This window comes from Hippocampus guttulatus, chromosome 1, assembly GCF_054856545.1.
Source record: "Hippocampus guttulatus isolate MCC_2025c chromosome 1, RoL_Hgut_1.0, whole genome shotgun sequence".
NCBI classification, from domain to species: domain Eukaryota; kingdom Metazoa; phylum Chordata; class Actinopteri; order Syngnathiformes; family Syngnathidae; genus Hippocampus; species Hippocampus guttulatus.
The window spans coordinates 28,963,944-28,982,698 of NC_141261.1; the positions used below are offsets into that span (position 1 = coordinate 28,963,944).

Consider the following 18,755-nt stretch of genomic DNA (forward strand, 5'->3'; position numbering starts at 1 on the left):
AACCAGAAATAAGAAGCTGATTCGGAACAAAAGTTGAGTGCGTTGTAGCACATATTTAGTCAATGCCATTTCCACACAATTGTACGTGCACACATTCCTACCAACTGCTGTCAGGCTGCTGAATAAAAAATAGCAACAATAATATTTAATAATTGAATGATGTGGAAAATAACTGTAAATAGCACTGCGATTTATCCATTTTGTATTTATATTGCACTTAATTGGACGGTGTTTGTTTGTTTTTTCTTCTTCTTTCTGCCTACATTCTTGCTGCTGGAGGCTGTAAATTTCCCCAGTGTGGGACTAATAAAGGATATCTTATCTTATCTTATCTTATATTTGATCACTTACTTTTGACATTTCAGGGGAACCTGAGCTTCCCTTGCAGTCTTAGAGCAATCACCTCTGGTTCATCCCGATTCAGATGTACTGTGAGGCATTTTGCGCTCACTCTGTCAGTGATTATGTTGTCATACATGTCGGTATTAAAGATGGAAGGCAGTATTTGAAATAAGAGGCATTGTCCTTGTAGCGATGGAACCTTTCCTATTTAATTCAGGGTAAGAGATGGTCTACATGTCATAGGCCAGGGGTGCCCATTACGTCGATCGTGATTGACCAGTAGATCAGGGACTGGTCCCAAATCGATCTGAGGGGTGTATGGGAAAAAAAAAAAAAAAAAGAATAAAAAATTGTGTCTCTGTGCATGTTAGTAATATATTTTTTGTGTTAATGCACATTGCACCCTAATCATTCTGTCAGTCTCACCTTCACAAAAAGTATTTAAAAAGAAAACTAAAATAAAGCGGGTCATCGTTAACCTACCGTGGCGTGTGACTGCGACACCGGAAGTTGTTAGCGCTCAGCAGTCTGCGGTTGCAGCTTGTGCTCAGAGTTGTTGCGCTAATCTTTCATCGTTATCATTATTCTCATTCAGAGTTTGTTTCGTACAATTCACCGAGGGGATGGGCAAAGAATGGGAATCTGGAGGGCCGAGAGAAGCATTTTAAAACGGTACGCATGAGCTACTATCGTTAACAAACTGCAAAAATGCGTCGCATGCCTCAGCGTCAGGCTGTTGCTCATCATGGCATGCGTGTGTACGTGCGTGCGTATGCGCGCGTGCCCGGTAACGGGTCGATCTCGGGAGGTTGGTTGATCGAAAAGGAGATCTTCGGTCAAAAAAGTTTGGGCACCCTTGTCATAGGCAATATAGCCAATTTGGGAGGGTGTGCCCCCAAATTGAATCCCAGAATACTGGCCTCTGAGGGTGCTATTTACCAGAGGTGGGTTAATTTACAAAATTTTATCAACAGCCTGGGCTGTTCGCATATTGCATTGATGCCAAATGTACAATCTTGCTGCATTAAAATGCCATCTGAATCTTTGTGGAAACCCAAAGCCAACGCTGATCCTTCAACTTTGTCATCTTCGTCTGTTTTTTGGCAGTTGTCAAACTGATTTTGGTGTGTTACCGCCACCTTCTGAAATGTAGTGTGGGTCTGCACATACTTCTGCCAGTGCTCAGTGTGCCAGCTTGCCATCATTTGCCATTCGTCAGCAAAATGGGTGTCCGTCAATGTAGGGAATTCCCACCTCTGCTATCTACGGAGCAAAATGCTGCCTTCCAGTGAAAAACGGACTTGATGGGAGTACCTTGCATAAGCCTGGTTGATATTGTGATTATGAAGGCAGTGGTGCCCAGTTGTTAAACCAATCGGGCACATCGCTCAGGCCGTCAGCATGCCCATTGCAATAACACTGCCTTATTATCTCTGGTCGTTCTCAGCAAGCCTTGCAGCTTGCGTCAGGTGCGGGCTGATATCGTGATCAAGTTTGGTATTTGAACAAGCATTGATTTTGCGGGACATGGCCTCAATTTGCAGAATGCCTGCATTGAGCTTTAAACACGATATGGTGAGCGCTCCGCAAGACGCTTGGTCACCATACATTCGTGACATGTTGGTCACAAGCAATCTGGTTGTTAGTGAACAATGAGATCCGGCTTCTGATTGAATTCATTTGTTGGTTTCTCTTGTCTTTTTCCTTGTAACGCTGTTTGTAATTAGTTCAGTTCCAAGTTAGGTGGAAGAGACAAACAGCACAGTGAGCACACAAACTGGAGTGAGGGAGAGACATGAAAGGTCGAGAGCATGGCAAAAGAGCGCGAGACTACACAGCAGCCAAGGTGAAAAAACAAATTAGAATTTGGACACATTTCAGATTTAAAATGTTGGGCTTCAGTCAACTGGTGGGTGGGGAAATTCTAAATCATGGGAAAATGCGTTTTTTGAGTTGAGCTCCAGCAAAACCTCTGCGTACTAATCCCATCAGTCACATCAACGCTCATCCTCAAAGTGTCTGTAGCGACGTATTGACCAAGCGATCCATGGGTAAAGCTAGATAAAAGGAGATTTCCGTTGGCTTTACTGTGCCCCTCATTTAAAATCATCAGATGCTGCAAAGAGCATTGAGGTCAGAGAGTGCATTCACCATTTCAATCCATTCAAATTTGCCGTACTAGATGCCATGACCATTATACATGATGACATCAATCAAGTTTCTGTTGGTTTTCCATTTGAAGGAATAACACAACTTCTGTACTCCAGTGCATCATCCAGTATTACCTTGCGGCGAGCCACTGTAGCATTTATAATGCTGATAAAATGTAATCAGGATTGAGTCGAAGAAATATCCCCCCCCTCTCACCCCCCACAAACCTTATGACTTCTTTTATCAAAGCCAGAAAAGCTGCCTCATGCTAGTTCTGTTGTTGTTCATAGACACCTAATGATGAACAGAATAGTTGACATTAAAACACATCTTTTCATTAGATCTAATCGACAGCCACCTGTGACTGTTGATGGACTTGTGAGCACTGGATCGAAGTCCAGAAATCAAAAAATTTGAAAGGGATAAGTCAGAGGCCTCCCTGCTTGGTGGACTCATCCCGCCACGCGTTTCCTTTAAGAGGCGCTAATGAAAATGGGGAGATGGAAATAGCGGAGACAAAAGAGGAGTTTGCAGCTGACTGACAACATAATCGATACAGAATTTCTCCTGTGATGTTAAGTGCACCTGGTTGGGAAAGTATAGCTCAGGCTACTTTTCATTTAAAGAGAACTCAATCGGAGACAAACTCAAGACGGAGTGTATGCTGCATTAAGTTTACGACACTCAATTTGCTGAATAGAGCAGAGCAAAAAAAATGTGTTGTTGATCAATAAAAATCAAACACAAAACAATCGAACATGACAATTAAAAAAAAAAGAAACGAAAGGATAACAACAAATTGACACGAAAAGGACGTGTCATGGGAGTCTCTGGGCTCGCTTTTCATCGACGGCATGATCCTGTTCTTGTGTGTCTCCAGCAGGTGGCAGACGAGGGCCTTTCCCTCAGTGTGCACACCTGCTGCCCATGATCATTAGCCATGTATTTAAGAACTGACAAGCTGACTGCAGCTTGTTGCATTATTAGACGTGGTTGCTGCTATTGCTCAAGTGTTTGTTTTCCAGACCTCTCGCTATAGTCGTGCTTGTTCTCGTTGTTCTACGTTTTGTTACAGTATTGTTCCTCTCCCTTTAGTTAGGTTTGATCGTTAAAGTGTTATTCCTCTCTGTTAGTTAGATGTGATTGTTACAGTACTAGTCCTCTCGATTATTACAGTGTTATTCCTCTCCTCTTAGTTATAGACTTGATTGATACAGTATTCGTCCTCTCAATCGTTACAGTAGTGTAATATCTGTTTCTTGTATTTGTGTCACGTCATAGGGAGGGGAGGAGCCAGGTTGGGGGAATATTGGCTCCGGTAGTTAGTCTGAGTGGGGAGCGCATGGGCGTGAGTTGTGGCTAACAGCAACTCCTTTGAATGCGTGTGTTTATTACTTATTTTGTTATTAAAAATGATTAATAGTATCAGCGACTGCGAGCATCCTTCTCTCCGCTACTGAAGGGCATTACATTGGTGTCAGAAGTTTTGGATTCACCCGTCGCACTCCCGTTTTTGCGTAAGGATGATCGGCGACTCCGGTACTCGGCGGAAGGTGAAGGAAGAGGCCGTTCCGGGCGGCGATCCCGTTACCCGGCGGACGGTAAAGGATGAAGCCGTACCGTGCGTGATTGATATGCCTGAGTCGAGTTGCAACGGGCGCGGTCGCCATGAAGCTGTTGATTCGCGCCAAAATGAGCGCGGGCCCGCCAAAACTGAGTTACGCTATGACGTAGCGGCAGGTGCCGCCGCCATCGCAACGGACGTAAACATGCATGGCGGCGCCCTTGGGCTCGCGTGGCCCTCCATGAAAGCTCTTAAATTCTCCGGAAAAGGGAGTTGGGAGGCTTATAGAGCACAGTTCGAGTTGGTGGCCAACGCAGCGGATTGGTCGGACAAGGTGAAAGCGGTGCAGTTAGCGCTTTCGCTGACGGAGGAGGCTACATCCTGTCTGCTGCTGCTGAGCCCCGGAGAGAGACTCGATTACAGCGCCCTGGTGGGTGCTTTGCAGAGGCCCTTTGGGGAGTTTAATTTGAGGGACTCTTTGCGCTGTGAGTTCAAGCAGCGGGATCGACATCCCGGTGAGCCACTCCGTTGTCTTGCTCATGAGATCGAGAGCCTGGGTCGGCGCGCATATGCTGGAATGCCAAATGAGATCCAAAATGAACTGATACGCGATCAGTTCATCCAAGCTCTCAGACCGGATGAGCTGCGCCTGCACGTCCAGCTTGCCCACCCGGCAGCCCTGGGAGAGGCACTCTCTCTCGCTACAGAGTGGGAGATTGCAACCAAGGGGGCGCTACAGACATCCGCCTGCCCCGTTTTGGCCACCTCGTTGTCGGAAGGGGAGGAGCCCAGGCCAGCGTGGTTGGAGGAGCTGGTGTGCGCAATAAAGACCCGCCCAGCACAGCAGGAGGAAAGAAGCGGACATCGTGCACACCCGGCTGTCTGCTGGGGTTGTGGACAGCCAGGTCACCTGCTGCGGCGCTGCCCAAAGTTGTTGAACCAGCAGGGAAACGGAAAAGGGTCCGTGTAGCCCCAACAACGCGGACCCCTACAGTTGTTAACCGGGAACTGCACCCCGCATTCGGAGAGAAAGCTATAACGGTGGGCTGGACGGACGTGGGGGACCCCAGTCATGTTCGTGTGCAGATTGGGGACGTTTCCTGTACAGCCCTGGTGGACACTGGGTCTTCAGCCACAATTGTGAGGCCTGACGTTGTTCCAGTAGGGACCGTCTTAACATCGACCTTTACAAAACGGAGGACCGTGACCGGTGAAACAGCCGAGATGAGAGGCAAAGGGACATTTTTGTTCGTCCTGGGGGGTCGTTCGACAACCCACTCAGCTTGGGTAGCTGACGTGAGTGATCCCTGTATTCTTGGACGGGACTTTTTAAAAGCTGCGAAATGTGTGGTGGACTTGGGAGCTGGGGTGCTCACCCTGCCGAGTGGTCAGCATGCTGATCCTGGCGTCTAGGCAGGGTACTCCGGGGGTGGCCGTCAACAATGCAGACCCTGCAGCGGAGAACACAGATGTGCGGATGACCGGACCCAGCCTGTCCAATGCAGCAGCAGCGCTGACTCCTCGACAGTCGACGGTAGATCGGTTAGAGTCCGCTCGCCCCGTGACGGACTGCTCACTGGCGGGGCCAATGACATCCAGCCCAGCTACGTCAGTGGAGTTAACCCCGAGTCGGCCAACAGAGAACCGGACTGGGGCTATCCGGTCCATTTGGGAGAAGAACTGTGACGGCTTGGATGTCGAGCAGCGTGAGCAGCTGTGGCAGGTACTGTGGGACTTTGAGAACATCTTTGCCCTCAGTGAGAATGTGGTGGGCCTCACTCACTTGGTTGAGCACCACATCGACACCGGTGACGCGCGACCAGTAAAGGTTCGGCCCCGATGCCTGCCTCTGGCCCAGCCGATCAGGAGATCCGTGCCATGCTCGAGGCAGGGATCATAGAGCCTTCTGACAGTCCGTGGGCGTCTGGCGTGGTCATGGTCCCCCGGAAAAAGAGCACCAGACCACGGTTCTGTGTGGACTACAGGCCGCTCAATAAGGTGACAAAGAAGGACTGCTACCCGCTCCCATGGATAGACGAGACATTGGATTTGGTCTCAGGCTCCGCGTGGTTCTCATCACTCGACCTGCGCAGTGGCTACTGGCAAGTCCCCATCACCACGGAGTCCAGACCCAAGACGGCATTCTGCACCACCCGAGGACACTGGCAGTTTAAGGTCATGAGTTTCGGACTGTGCAATGCACCAGGAACATTTGAGCGTTTGATGGACACAGTGCTCTCGAACATTCCGAGGCAAAGGTGCCTGGTGTATTTGGATGATGTCCTCGTCCATGGTGGGTCTTTTCAGGCTGCAATGGAGTCTCTGAGACTGGTGCTGGGAAGAATTGCAGCGGCTGGGCTGAAACTGCACCCAGAAAAGTGCCACTTTATGCAGCGGGAGGTGGAGTTCCTGGGCCACCGAGTGAACGGTGAGGGCATCAGCACGCTGGAGGAGAAGGTCCGCACCATTAAAGATTGGCCAGTACCAAGGGACCAGAAGCAGTTGAAAAGCTTCTTGGGGCTGGCCTCGTACTACAGACGGTTCGTGAAGGGATTCTCTTGCATCGGGGCGCCCTTGTTCCACCTCCTTAAAGACAACCAACCCTTCCTCTGGATGCCGGATTGTCAGGAGGCGTTCTGCAGCCTAAAAAGAGCCCTCATGAATGCTCCTGTTCTCACCCCGCCAGATCCAGCCTTACCTTTTGTGCTGGACACGGACGCAAGTAGTGTCGGCATGGGGGCGGTGTTGTCACAGGTGGGGCCGGAAGGTGAGCGAGTGGTGGCCTATTTCAGCCGCACTTTCAACAAGAGTGAACGACGCTACTGTGTTACCAGACGTGAACTGTTAGCAGTTGTTTTGGCTACACGCCATTTCAAGTATTACCTGTGTGGCGTGCCTTTCACCGTCCGGACAGATCACGCCGCACTACAGTGGCTGATGTCATTCAAGGAACCAGAAGGCCAAGTAGCACGGTGGCTGGAGGAGCTGCAGGCGTTCCACTTCACAGTGGTATATCGGGCTGGGGCTCAACATGCCAATGCGGACGCCCTTTCCCGGCGGCCATGTTCTGTTAGTGGCTGCAGCTACTGCGACCGGCGGGATGCCAGGGAGTTGGAGCTGCGTGGGGAAGCGACTGCTGCTGGACCGTCATGCTGCACTTTGGAGGCTGTGGACACTACAGAGTGGGCTGCCAAGCAGGAAGAGGACCGTGATCTCAACCCTGTGCGACAGTGGGTCCAGAGTGGCAGGAGGCCACCCTGGGAAGGAGTGATGGGACTCTCCGCTGCCACCAAAGGCTTTTGGAGCCAGTTTGCTGTGTTACGCATGAAGGACGGCGTGTTGCAGCGTGCCTGGAAGGAACCAGCCACCGGGGAGGAGAGATGGCAGGTGGTAGTGCCCGGAGCTCTTAAAGAGATGGTGCTGAGAGCATGCCATGGGAGCACCGGCTCGGGACACTTTGGCAGCACCAAGACCCTCCGACGGCTGCGCCAAGGGTTCTATTGGGGTCAGCATCGACGGGACGTAGAGGACTTCTGCCGGCGCTGTGACGAGTGTGCGGCCTACAAGGGACCTCAAGACCAATCGCACGCACCGCTTCAGCAACAGAGGGTTGGGGCGCCCATGGAGAGGGTTGCTGTGGACATTATGGGCCCTTTCCCCGTGACGGACAGAGGGAACCGTTACGTGCTATGTGCGATGGACTATTTTACTAAGTGGCCTGAGGCATACGCACTGCCAGACCAAGAGGCGGAGACAGTGGCGGATGCGCTACTGGAGGGCATGTTCTGTCGGTTTGGGACTGCAGATATCCTCCACAGTGACCAAGGTAGAAATTTTGAGTCCAAAGTTTTTGCTGCTCTTTGTAAACGCCTGGACATGCAGAAAACACGCACCACACCTTTGCATCCGCAGAGCGATGGTCTTGTGGAACGATTTAACCGCACCATGCAGCAGCAGCTCGCCATCCTCACCTCCAAACACCAACGTGATTGGGACCAGCACATTCCGCTGGTACTGATGGCTTATCGTTCGGCGGTCCAAAGTTCCACGAGCTGTACTCCTGCTCTGCTGATGCTGGGCCGGGAAATTCGGACACCAGCAGAGATGGCGTTTGGAAGACCTCCCGGCAGCACAGAGGACCAGCCGGGACTGGAGTATGCCCGGAAACTGCAGGATCGGCTGGAGGCAGCGCACGCGTTCGCACGGGACGAGCTGGAGAAAGCCGGTGCACGTCAAAAGCGGAACTATGACGTGCGGAGCAAGGGGCGGAACTTCCAGATTGGGGAACTGGTTTGGGTGTATACACCTAAAAGAAAAAAAGGGCGCTGCCCCAAGCTAGACAGCCATTGGGACGGTCCATGTAGGGTACTTGAGCGGGTGGGAGAGGTAGTTTATCGGGTGGCTGTCCCCCCCAGGGGCAGAAAGGTTGCCCTACATCGGGACAGGTTGGCCCCCTACCGGGGCAGCGGTGCTCCTGTATTTGAGGCGGGGTCCGCTTCATCCACCAGTTCAGAACATGTGGTGGATCCATGTTCCCCGGATCCCACCAATGTTGTCCCAAGCCAGCCACCTGAAGGTGGTATCGACTCAGAGCCAGGCCGACCACAGAGGCTGAGACGAAGACCACGACGGCTGGAGGACTTTTTTTGTTGAACCCTCAGGGCGAGGGTTTCATAAAGGGGAGGGCTACTGAAGGGCATTACAGTATTATTCCTCTCCTCTTGGTTAGATTCGGTCACTAAGGTGTTATCTCCTCTCTGTTGGTTTTGTTTGTTCAGACACTTGAAAGAAACAATGTAGAAAGTTGTTGAAGGTATTTCCTGCTTACTGTGATTACGATCACCTTTGGTACCCCCTCACCCCGCCACTTTCAGGACCCCTCCAGAGGACTTGTCAACATCAAAAGAGGAACTGTTATCCTTAGTTTCTGTGTTGCAGCTATTGAGGGACTGTGTTTTTCTATGAGTACGAGGGACTGTGTTTTTCTATGAGTACTATTGACCCAGTCTCTTTTCTGAACATCTGTTTGCACACTTAAAACAACGTATGTAGTGTTGGATTTTATCTTCTTCCTCCTTGGTTGATTAACGGTCCCCCAAGTGTCCTCTGTTGTTCCCCCGCACCTTGGGTAGGTCCCTGTTTGCTCTTAAGCCCCCCTGGGGGGAACTCTCATCCCAGGATGTATGCACAGCGGGGTTCTGGAACTTGCCACCACACCAAATGGTGGGTAGTGGTGGTTTGGTCTCACCTCACCTCACATCTGATCTTTTTGTCAATGTATATTTTTTCCTGGTTATTGTTGACAAATGATTTCTGTTCATATTTTGTCGGTGCGCTTTTTGTGAATAAATATTTTTGTTACGGAGTTTCATTTCGTGTCTGCGTTTGTGGGATCCGATCACTTTTCAGTTTGTTTTTTAACTGTGACAACAGACACGTTTGTGCACTCGATCTTCATTTTTGTGCCAGGGAATTGTTCTTTACCACGTTGCTGCTCCTTGGTGGGGTTTTCTGGCGGGCCGAGAGTGTTTTCTATTACACGCCCCTGGCGCACTTAACAACTTAGTGACAAAGAGTACGCTGCGACCAGACCAGGAGGGCTACTTTGTGGCGTATGTGGTGTAACATGATTCTGTAGGATTTGATCAAATCTCAGGCATACAGATTATGCGCTTTGCTGATCTGTGTGGTGGATGGTCATATGTCATTCATAAATATGACAATAGTATGCCTCAAACCCTTTGAATCATTGTAGAAATCAAATTCATTGAATGCATTAGTATAATCCATCTATCCATCAATTTTCACGATCTGCTTTATCCTCACAAGGGCCGCAGAGCGTGCTGGAGCCTACACCAGCTGTCTTCGGGCAGTAGGTGGGGGGGACACCCTGAACTGGTTGCCAGCCAATCGCAGGGCACACATAAATGAACAACCATTTGCACTCACAGTCACAACTAGGGACAATATAGAGTTATCAGTTAGCCTGTCATGCATGATTTTGAAATGTGGGAGGGAACGAGAGTACCGGGAGAAAACCCACGCAAGCACAGGGAGAACATGCAAACTCCACAGAGGAAGGCTGGAGCCGGAATCGAACCCTGCACCTCTGCACTGTGAGACAGATGAATTAACAAGTCGTCCACCGTCCCACCCATTATTCTAATTAGCACCCCACTGCATCGCGACACAACGACCCCACCCTCGCGCGCGGTATTACTGTGTGCGAGGGTGGGGTCGTTGTGTCGCACTGGGTGCAAAAATAGGGCCCTTAATGTTTATTGTACAAGTATGTCGTGTGGACATCCTGCATTTTTGGCTGTGCTATTCATCGGAGGAGAATATCAGCTCTTGATGCCTGCGCCTCCAATGCAGCATGTTTGCCGCATCTGTGTTTTTATTATTTTTTTTTTTTCAGCAGAAAATGTTGGCACTGTTGGACTGCATGCGACAGTATGGCTGCAGGAGCTGCAACATGAGGAATTGTGTATCTTTTTTTATTTTTATTTTCGAAATGATTTACTTCCATAAAATGAATCAAGAATGATCCAATTATTTCGTGCCACTGTTTTTGTTTCCTAAAACGTGACAATTTTGGAGATGTAAGGTTCCTGCCGACGCCAGCAATGTGCAATAAGAGAGAATAATAATTCTGCTCCTCCTGTACCTGAAGTTCAGTGTCAAAAATGGTATTGTGTATTTTATTGTATTAGCAGAAGGAGGACAATTAGTTCTGAGTCGTAGAACAGCATTGTGCTCAATTAAAAAGGCTCCGATTTCACACTGTGTAAGTCAGTTTGTGAGTTAATTGAAACGAGGGTGTTATTTAATTATTCATACTTTTTTGGCATTTTTGTTTGGTGGGTTTGGTGAGATTTGTCAAATGTAAAATCAAGGCATTGGTTCAATGGGCAACAATGCTATAGGGCGTCATTATATGAGTGTTTCCATAGTTAGGACTTCTCATCGAGCAAAGATCTTGGTAAATTCTTGCTTAAAATGTGTGCCCGCTTGAGGATGTCCTTTTAGTAGTTGAAGTCAGCTCCCGGTGTAGAACAAGCTCAGGTTGAAATTTTAATGTGCTGCCGCTGAGATGATTTAATCAGTGAAAGGATGCTTCACATCAGATGAAAGATATGCATCAGGGCAAGCAAACGTGCGCACGCGCACACACACACACACACACACACACACACACACACACACACACACACACACACACACACACACACACACACACACACACACACACACACACACACACACACTCCATAACACGACAGTGCATTGTAAGCCGCAGGGCTTAACCAGCTGCCTCCACGCTCACTTTGGACCATAAGAGGTTCTGACATGCAGTTGAAGAAGATTGGTCTTGTTGCAGATAAGGCTCGCAGTGTTCCTCGCTGCAGTAATGCTGCAATCACCAGAATCAATTAGTAATTGTCTATGGGTGAGAGCCTTTCCGGTATTTCTGATGGATCATTTCACACCCATGACTGTAACCACAGTAATAGGAATGTAAGTGTATCAAAACTACACAAAGGGGTACCGTTTAATGAAGGTTGGGGGCTGGGGGTGAACTAAGTAACATTTTTTTTGTTGCTATTGATGCATTAGCCTGGGGATAACAAAATTGTTTACTTATCAAACAGGATGACATTCAGAATTGTTTTCATCACACGAGTCCGGTTTCCTCCCGCATTCCAAAAACTTGCATGGCAGGCTGATTGAATGCTCTAAATTGTCCCTCGGTGTGAGTGTGAGTGCGGATGGTCGTTCGTCTCTGTGTGTCCTGCGATTGGCTGGCAACCGGTTCAGGGTGTTCCCCGCCTACTGCCCGAAGACGGCTAGGATAGGCTCCAGCACGCCCCGCGGCCCTTGTGAGGATGAAACAGTTCAGAAAATGGGTGGATGGATGGATGGAGTAGTTGTAGTTCATCTGTGTTTTGATTATTTTCAATGTGAGTTGGAAATGGACACCACCCAGCTGTGACAAATTCTCTCCTGTCATGCCGATGGGGGACTTTGTATTGCCAAGTGATAATGTGATCACTCATGTGCCTGAAGTTAGAATAATGTATGGTATTCATGAGTAAAATCAAGTCATGCCTTTTGCACGCGATAAACTCAAGTGCCAAAAAGTCATCATAGTATTGAGTATGATGTCACAAACAGCTTTCAATCTACATTTTTTTCACAACAATCTGGTGTGGAAATTTAATAAAAAACACTACATTAAGGTTAATAAATTAAATTGTGTTGAGGGAAGAGGGGCTCTTCCCCACGTGTTCGTTGAATTTCGGGGGAGGAGAATGTTGTTTCTTCAAATAAAGGCTGGAGTCAATGAACAGTTCCTTCGAAGGGTTTAATTTATTTTTCTGCAGTTTACGAATCGATTCGGGCAGCTAAGAGTTCAGGATTTCAGTCAGGAAGCGTAAAAGAAACACATTCATGAGTGTGGTGTAATCGTGTACAGCATGACGACAGAGTCACGGGGCGACTACGTCATGGTGTGCGTCGAGAGCGGGAGACGAGAGAGTGACTAGAGGGAGGATACACGCATCGGGAAAGCTAAATAAAAGTTATCCACGTTAACACGACAGCTGGACTCACGTGTGCCTCACTTGATAACACGACAATGAGATTATATAGAGACAACATGATAATGAGATTATATAGAGACAATATGATCATGAGAGGCGGGGAGGTAAGGCTCTCATGCAAATCCGGGAAACAAAGAAAGTAACATGTCATCTCTCCCGGTGTGGCTGGAAAAAGTTGGGAGTGGTGAGGTGAGACCAGACCACCACTACCCACCATTTGGTGTGATGGCAGGAACACAGATACTTGAGATAAGGGGGGCCCTAAAGTGGTGGGGGTCAAGGGGCACTAAAGGTGATTGTAAACACAGTGAGCAGGAAATACCTCCAACAACATTCTACATTCTTTGTTTCTTTCAAATCCAACTAACAGAGAGGAATAATAACTTAACAATTGTAAATGTGTTTCATTTGTAAGAGCACTACTGTCAAGACACTCAAAGCACTACACTAGAGCATCTTTCCTACAGCCACACACCCCTGTATATTTAAGCCGCAACAGTATAACCGCTTACAGCCGGGAGCGGCAGGAATATCTCCCACAAAGTCATATCGGGCCTTTCTGTATCCTGACAAAAGGTGCTATCCACGAGCTAACAGGTTTCTGATATTCTTCTCATGCGGCAAACAGGCGGGAGACTCCTTTTCTGTGTCACCTCCTCACTTGGTGTTGTGGGTCCACACAACAGAGACACTTCAGGGAAAGTCAACTGTTTATTAAACATGACGGCACGCCTTATTCAGCCTGTGGCTGACACTACATGACAGACATTGGAGCATCTACTTGCCGGCAGTTATATCCCCACAGTGCTTTGTGTTCACCATATTTCAGTAGACTCACACAGCTACACACAGCACGCAAGGATGTCGAGATGCTCTTCAAATTGTGGCATCCAGGGAACATGCATTTTTGGGATGCATGCATTGCTAGCTAGCTAACTGGTTGCAAGCCGCAGTGCTAGAAATGGGCCTAATAGCTCCCGCTATTTTGCACCGGATAGGTATGTATGCGCACCAAGGCTCTCAGTTCGGATACAGTGAGAGAGGGGAGACTCATGCTGGATGCCAAATTGTGTCACTGGGTGTTGCCCCCTCCCCCAATGATAATAGTCCCCCACCCCCGACGAATAAATAAATAAATACATGAAATAAAATTTACAAATAATAAGAAAATCTGAAATAGTGAAAACCAGTTTGGTGCATTTTCTCCCCAGTTCAGTACTACATTGCACGTTTGCAGCATTTATCTTCAAACTCGCTTAATGTATTAACAAACTTCTGAATTCACTTGACAGAGTCTTCGAGTTTTTAATAATGATAGTGTTAACAATGTTTGTAACAAGTTCTTTGATTTATTTTGTTGTTGTTGTCTTTTGTGAAATGGGTTTTCTGTGCAGCATGTCCATGTTTTTTTTCCACAGATACTTTCATGTTCACGTGAATGCTTTTAATTACTGTTGAATACATTAGTGATGCACCATCAAATGTAAAAAAAAAAGAGCTTTCTATCCACTTTTCAGTCATTGTTTATTTATTCCCTCTGGCGTCTTCTATAAAAACATTATGGCACTTGATCCGGTATGGTTTGACGAGCTTTAAATGACAAGTATGTTATGATGTCCTCCCCACATCCTGCCATACATGTCCCCATAATACAAGCACATACTGTTCCCCATGCAACACGTCTGTGAGAACACAGCTGACAAGACCGGGCGCCCAGCTATGTTCGTCTGACCGTGAGACTTGTTTTTTTCAATCAGGCTCTCTGTTATGCTTTTCCTCAGGCAACAAGTTCTCCTCCTGCCACGCCTGCTTGCTAGTCGCCGGGGTCTGGTGCTACGCGGCCGTGTTTGCCGTGGGGCCCCTGTTGGGGTGGGGAGAGTACGGGCCCGAGCCGTACGGTACAGCATGCTGCATCGACTGGCACGTGCCTAGCCAGAACTCTCTGGCTATGAGCTACATCGTCTGCCTCTTCTTCTTCTGCTACATCGTTCCCTGCATGGTCATCTTTCTGTCCTACGTGTTCATCCTGTTGACCGTCCGTGGCTCCCGCCAGGCAGTGCAGCAGCACATGTCCCCTCAGAACAAGATCACCAATGCACATGCACTTATTATTAAGGTACGTTCCCGGCACAAATTACGCAATACGTTCTTGCACTGTAGCAGCTGACTTGATTTCAAACTGAAGTTCGCCTCCAGTATTAGCACGTAAAAGCTAGGTGACTTGAACAAGAGCACAATATTCAATTGCGAGCCCTCATGTACGCTGGTGCGCCGGTTATGTGCACCCCTGATGATAACCTTTACAGGTGAACTTAATCACAACCTCTCGAAACCTTTGAATGCAGATATATGGATATATCTCAGCCAGTCGACTGCTGCCGTCAAACCGAAACCTCCCATGTCACAATTTGGTCAATTTCGTATTTTTTTCTATACCATTGGTCAATCCACACGAGTGGCTGTTATTTGTAGAAATTATTGACCAGTCTAAAGTGTTAAAAATGGCTTAGATGATGCAATGCTAATGGTTGAACAAACATTAGGTTTTTGAGGTCTCCTGAAAAGTAATGACTTTTGAGGTATAAGGATTCCGCCCGACGCCAGTGAGAGGCTTGAAGTGGATACCTTTTCGCGGCTCAAACAAGGAGAGGTGTTTAGGCATAAGAAAGATGTGCTGTATTGAGTGGCACAGTGTCCAAGAGCTGAAATAGTTTTGGTGCTTCATTTTAGATACTTTGCACATTTTTTTGGATCATTCAAATATGGCCAGGTTGTTAATGACACTCGTGTCTGTGGTGTGTCAAATTGGTGTGTCAAATTTACAAGACACATTTAGGTTCACTTTACATGGAATTTACAGTATTTGTTGGACATGATTTGTCGAGGTAAAACTTTCAGCTTCATCCTGAGATTTCATCCGAGAGTCAAAAATCCCAAACCTTTTGTTGTGTATGTACATTTCTATCAACTTATTTTTTTGCTTTGGTTTCTAGCTGTCCGTGGCAGTTTGCATTGGTTTCCTGACAGCATGGAGTCCCTACGCGATTGTGTCCATGTGGGCAGCATTTGGTAACACCTCAAAAGTACCACCTATGGCTTTCGCACTGGCCGCTATCTTCGCCAAGTCCTCTACACTTTACAACCCCATTGTCTATCTGGTTTTCAAACCCAACTTCCGCAAGTCTCTCTGTCGGGACTTAGCCCTGTGCAGAAGGTCACTCTGCGGGTGTTTGTGTCAGCACAATTCCACCCAGAAGGGACCGTGCCGGCAACCTCATGACAAAGAAGAGTGTAACTCTACGCAATTTTCCAACGGACTACTGGAGAACCACGGCACATGCAGACACTGTCCTTGTCCTGAGATTACGACTGCCAGGGAAAACTGTTTGGACTGCAACCCTCAGAGGGCTGCCGCAATGCTCCAGGGGTCGCAACATAGCGAAGTGACTGTCAGTCAACTCTCCAATGAGCAGCAGAGTGACTTTCTCTAGGCTGAACTCGTACTTGGACGGGACTGGACTGCGAAGACAGGTAAGCAGGTGGGAAGAAAAGACACTGGATGTGAGACGTTTCTCACAAGCGCGCACAGATGGCAACTGCATTCATCGATGAGAAACTACAGGTCAGGACTTCAAAGACCAAAGTTCAAAGAACTTATCTAACGCCTCAAGTATGTGATACTGCCAAAACAACGCCCCTGTCATGCAACAACCAACATGCAAGTACATCAAAGTTAAATCAGGTAATGTAAACATGCGCTGAACTGATCAGATTCCAGATCACCTTGAAGAGGACATGAGGAAATGCCGCTGAGATTCAGAGGCACGAGCTCTGAAACTGCCTTTAATGTAATTATGAATAATGTATCGGGTGCTGTGTTTGGTTGATGTATTTATTGATGCATGCCTCAAATAGGAAGACAATGTGGTTATATTTATTTAAAAAGGAGGATTTTCCTTTGTGCTGCATTGGTTTCAATGTGTCAGCCCAAGTCATTTGAGGGAAGCGACCAAGCACCCGTGGGAGGTTCTTGTAAGTCAGTCAGCTGTCGCCAGGAAGACACTGTGACACAACATCCGTTGCATTCTCTGTACTCAGTAGGAAAGCCTCAGGACAAAGGATAGCCACAGTCAGATTCCTTCGTCAAAACACATCATCTCTTTAAATAAGCTACACATCTTGAATTGTACAAAAGATGAATTACACTGTGACAAGAGGTACTTAAATCGGAACATTCTGACAGAATGAGTGTTTTGCTTTTCTTGGAAGAATGACAACTATATCAAGGAAAATATGACAAATTTAAGAATATTCTTCGTAATATTACTTCCAGAAGCAATGTATCCACTGTAATTTGCAATTTTAAAAAATGGCCTTTCACTGATGTCAATGTTATGTGAAGCTTAGATTTTAAGTGTTCATAAAAATGAGAGCTGGCTCTTACTAGCAAACCCTGATCTTAAATAGTTTGCCGTGTGTGTGTGTGTGTGTGTGTGTGTGTGTGTGTGTGTGTGTGTGTGTGTGTGTGTGACCGAGAGAGATGGGCTGGTTTGTTTTATGTAAAGATGTTGCTTTTCATAGCATTGGTGATTCTTTTTAAGATTATTTTAAGTGTTTGTTATTTTTATACCTGTAGAAAATGTGAGCGATACCTACAAAGGCAGGGAACTGTCAATCTGACAATCAAATACAGTAAATAATGGAAGAAAACAAATGAGAAGGCGGCAGTGCATCACCAATATTCATTTTCGTTAAATGCCTCAGTAAGGACCAAATCAAATGAAGAAAACTACAGCCTTGCCAAGTCCCCACACCCCCTTCCAAAAAAAAAAAAAAAGTATCCTGCCAACTAGTAAAAACGTAATATGATTTGCTGGGTATCTATCCATCCTCCCAGACCTAAGATTAAACTTGCTGCAGTAAAGTGGCTATGATCGAAACAGAATTATCTTTTTAATATGAACATCGTACTTGAATGAGAGACCAGCTGACTTTGGTAGACACAATACAATATGTTTTTCGCCGACTATCTACTCATTTTATCTATCTATCTATCTATCTATCTATCTATCTATTTTTTTAGGGGTGGAAGCCTTGTTGAAAGCATGTTTTTGTGAAAATAATGCAAAAAGGTGCTTGCACCCTACCGAAGCTCGTCCATAGATATGAAGAATAGGTCGATCCAAAATGTCTTTTTGAGCTCAAGGCCTATGCTTGACACTCAGTGGGGTCAAAGTCTCAGCATATTTCATGCATGTGCAGGTCACGAAAACCAAAAGAGCCACTATTCCACTGAGGGAGGAACATTTGCAAAAAATGGACGGTATGAAAATGTGCATTCACGTCAGGGTTCGTTCAAGGTCTTAAACATTCTCCAGACGTTTGGCAAGGGTTTCAGTTTTCATACACTTTTAAATGAATGTTATAGTATATATTTTAGTCTAAATAATAAAAAAAACTATCACGATTATTATTCTTATTATTTTATCTATCATCTTTTGCATCAGCCTGAAGAACCACTCAAATATCTCCCTCTTCTCTGTTGTCTTTCTCTCATCTTCCAAAATCTGCCTTTCCATTTCCATTCTCTGAAGCTCCAAATCCATTTTCTACAACTCATCTACCTTTTGCTTACTCTTTTTTTTTCCTCTTGCGAATCTTCCTCCTCCTCATTCTCCTCCCTCTTTTGCTGCTGCATCTGCACCTCCCTGGCCTGACTTGGCCCGAACTGTCGTCAAGGAAAGAGACAATTAGGAAGAACGTGGGTGCGAGGTGGTTGTGTGTGTGTGTGCGTGTGCGTGTCTGTGTGTGTGTGGGTGGGGTGAAGGCTTTAGATTTGAGGTGATGAATGGCCTCTGTCCCAACATCCCATCCATGATATCAAACCAGGGCCAGGTTTCTGATGTGGACTTTGCTGCCACACCCTCACCTCTCCCTGGGCACTTGCAATCTTTTAACAACAACAACAACACAGACATGACTAAATATATTTACACACTAAAGATAAAAAATGTGGATTTAGATACAAAGTCTTTTTTTTTTCAAATTGTTGAATTTTATTTTATTTTTTATTTTTATTTTTTTTACCTGCACGC

At 46.9% G+C, this 18,755-nt stretch overlaps 1 protein-coding gene across 1 annotated transcript in view; it reads left to right on the plus strand.

Moving 5' to 3' along the window:
* Positions 1-17,059, plus strand: part of opn7b (opsin 7, group member b) — a 31,124-nt gene extending 14,065 nt beyond the window's left edge. The window contains exons 4-5 of the mRNA XM_086105687.1: positions 14,442-14,776; positions 15,654-17,059. Coding sequence (XP_085961813.1) covers positions 14,442-14,776; positions 15,654-16,151 — 833 coding nt within the window. The 3' untranslated portion in view covers positions 16,152-17,059. The remainder of the gene's footprint in view (positions 1-14,441; positions 14,777-15,653) is intronic.
* The last annotated feature ends 1,696 nt before the right edge of the window (positions 17,060-18,755 follow it).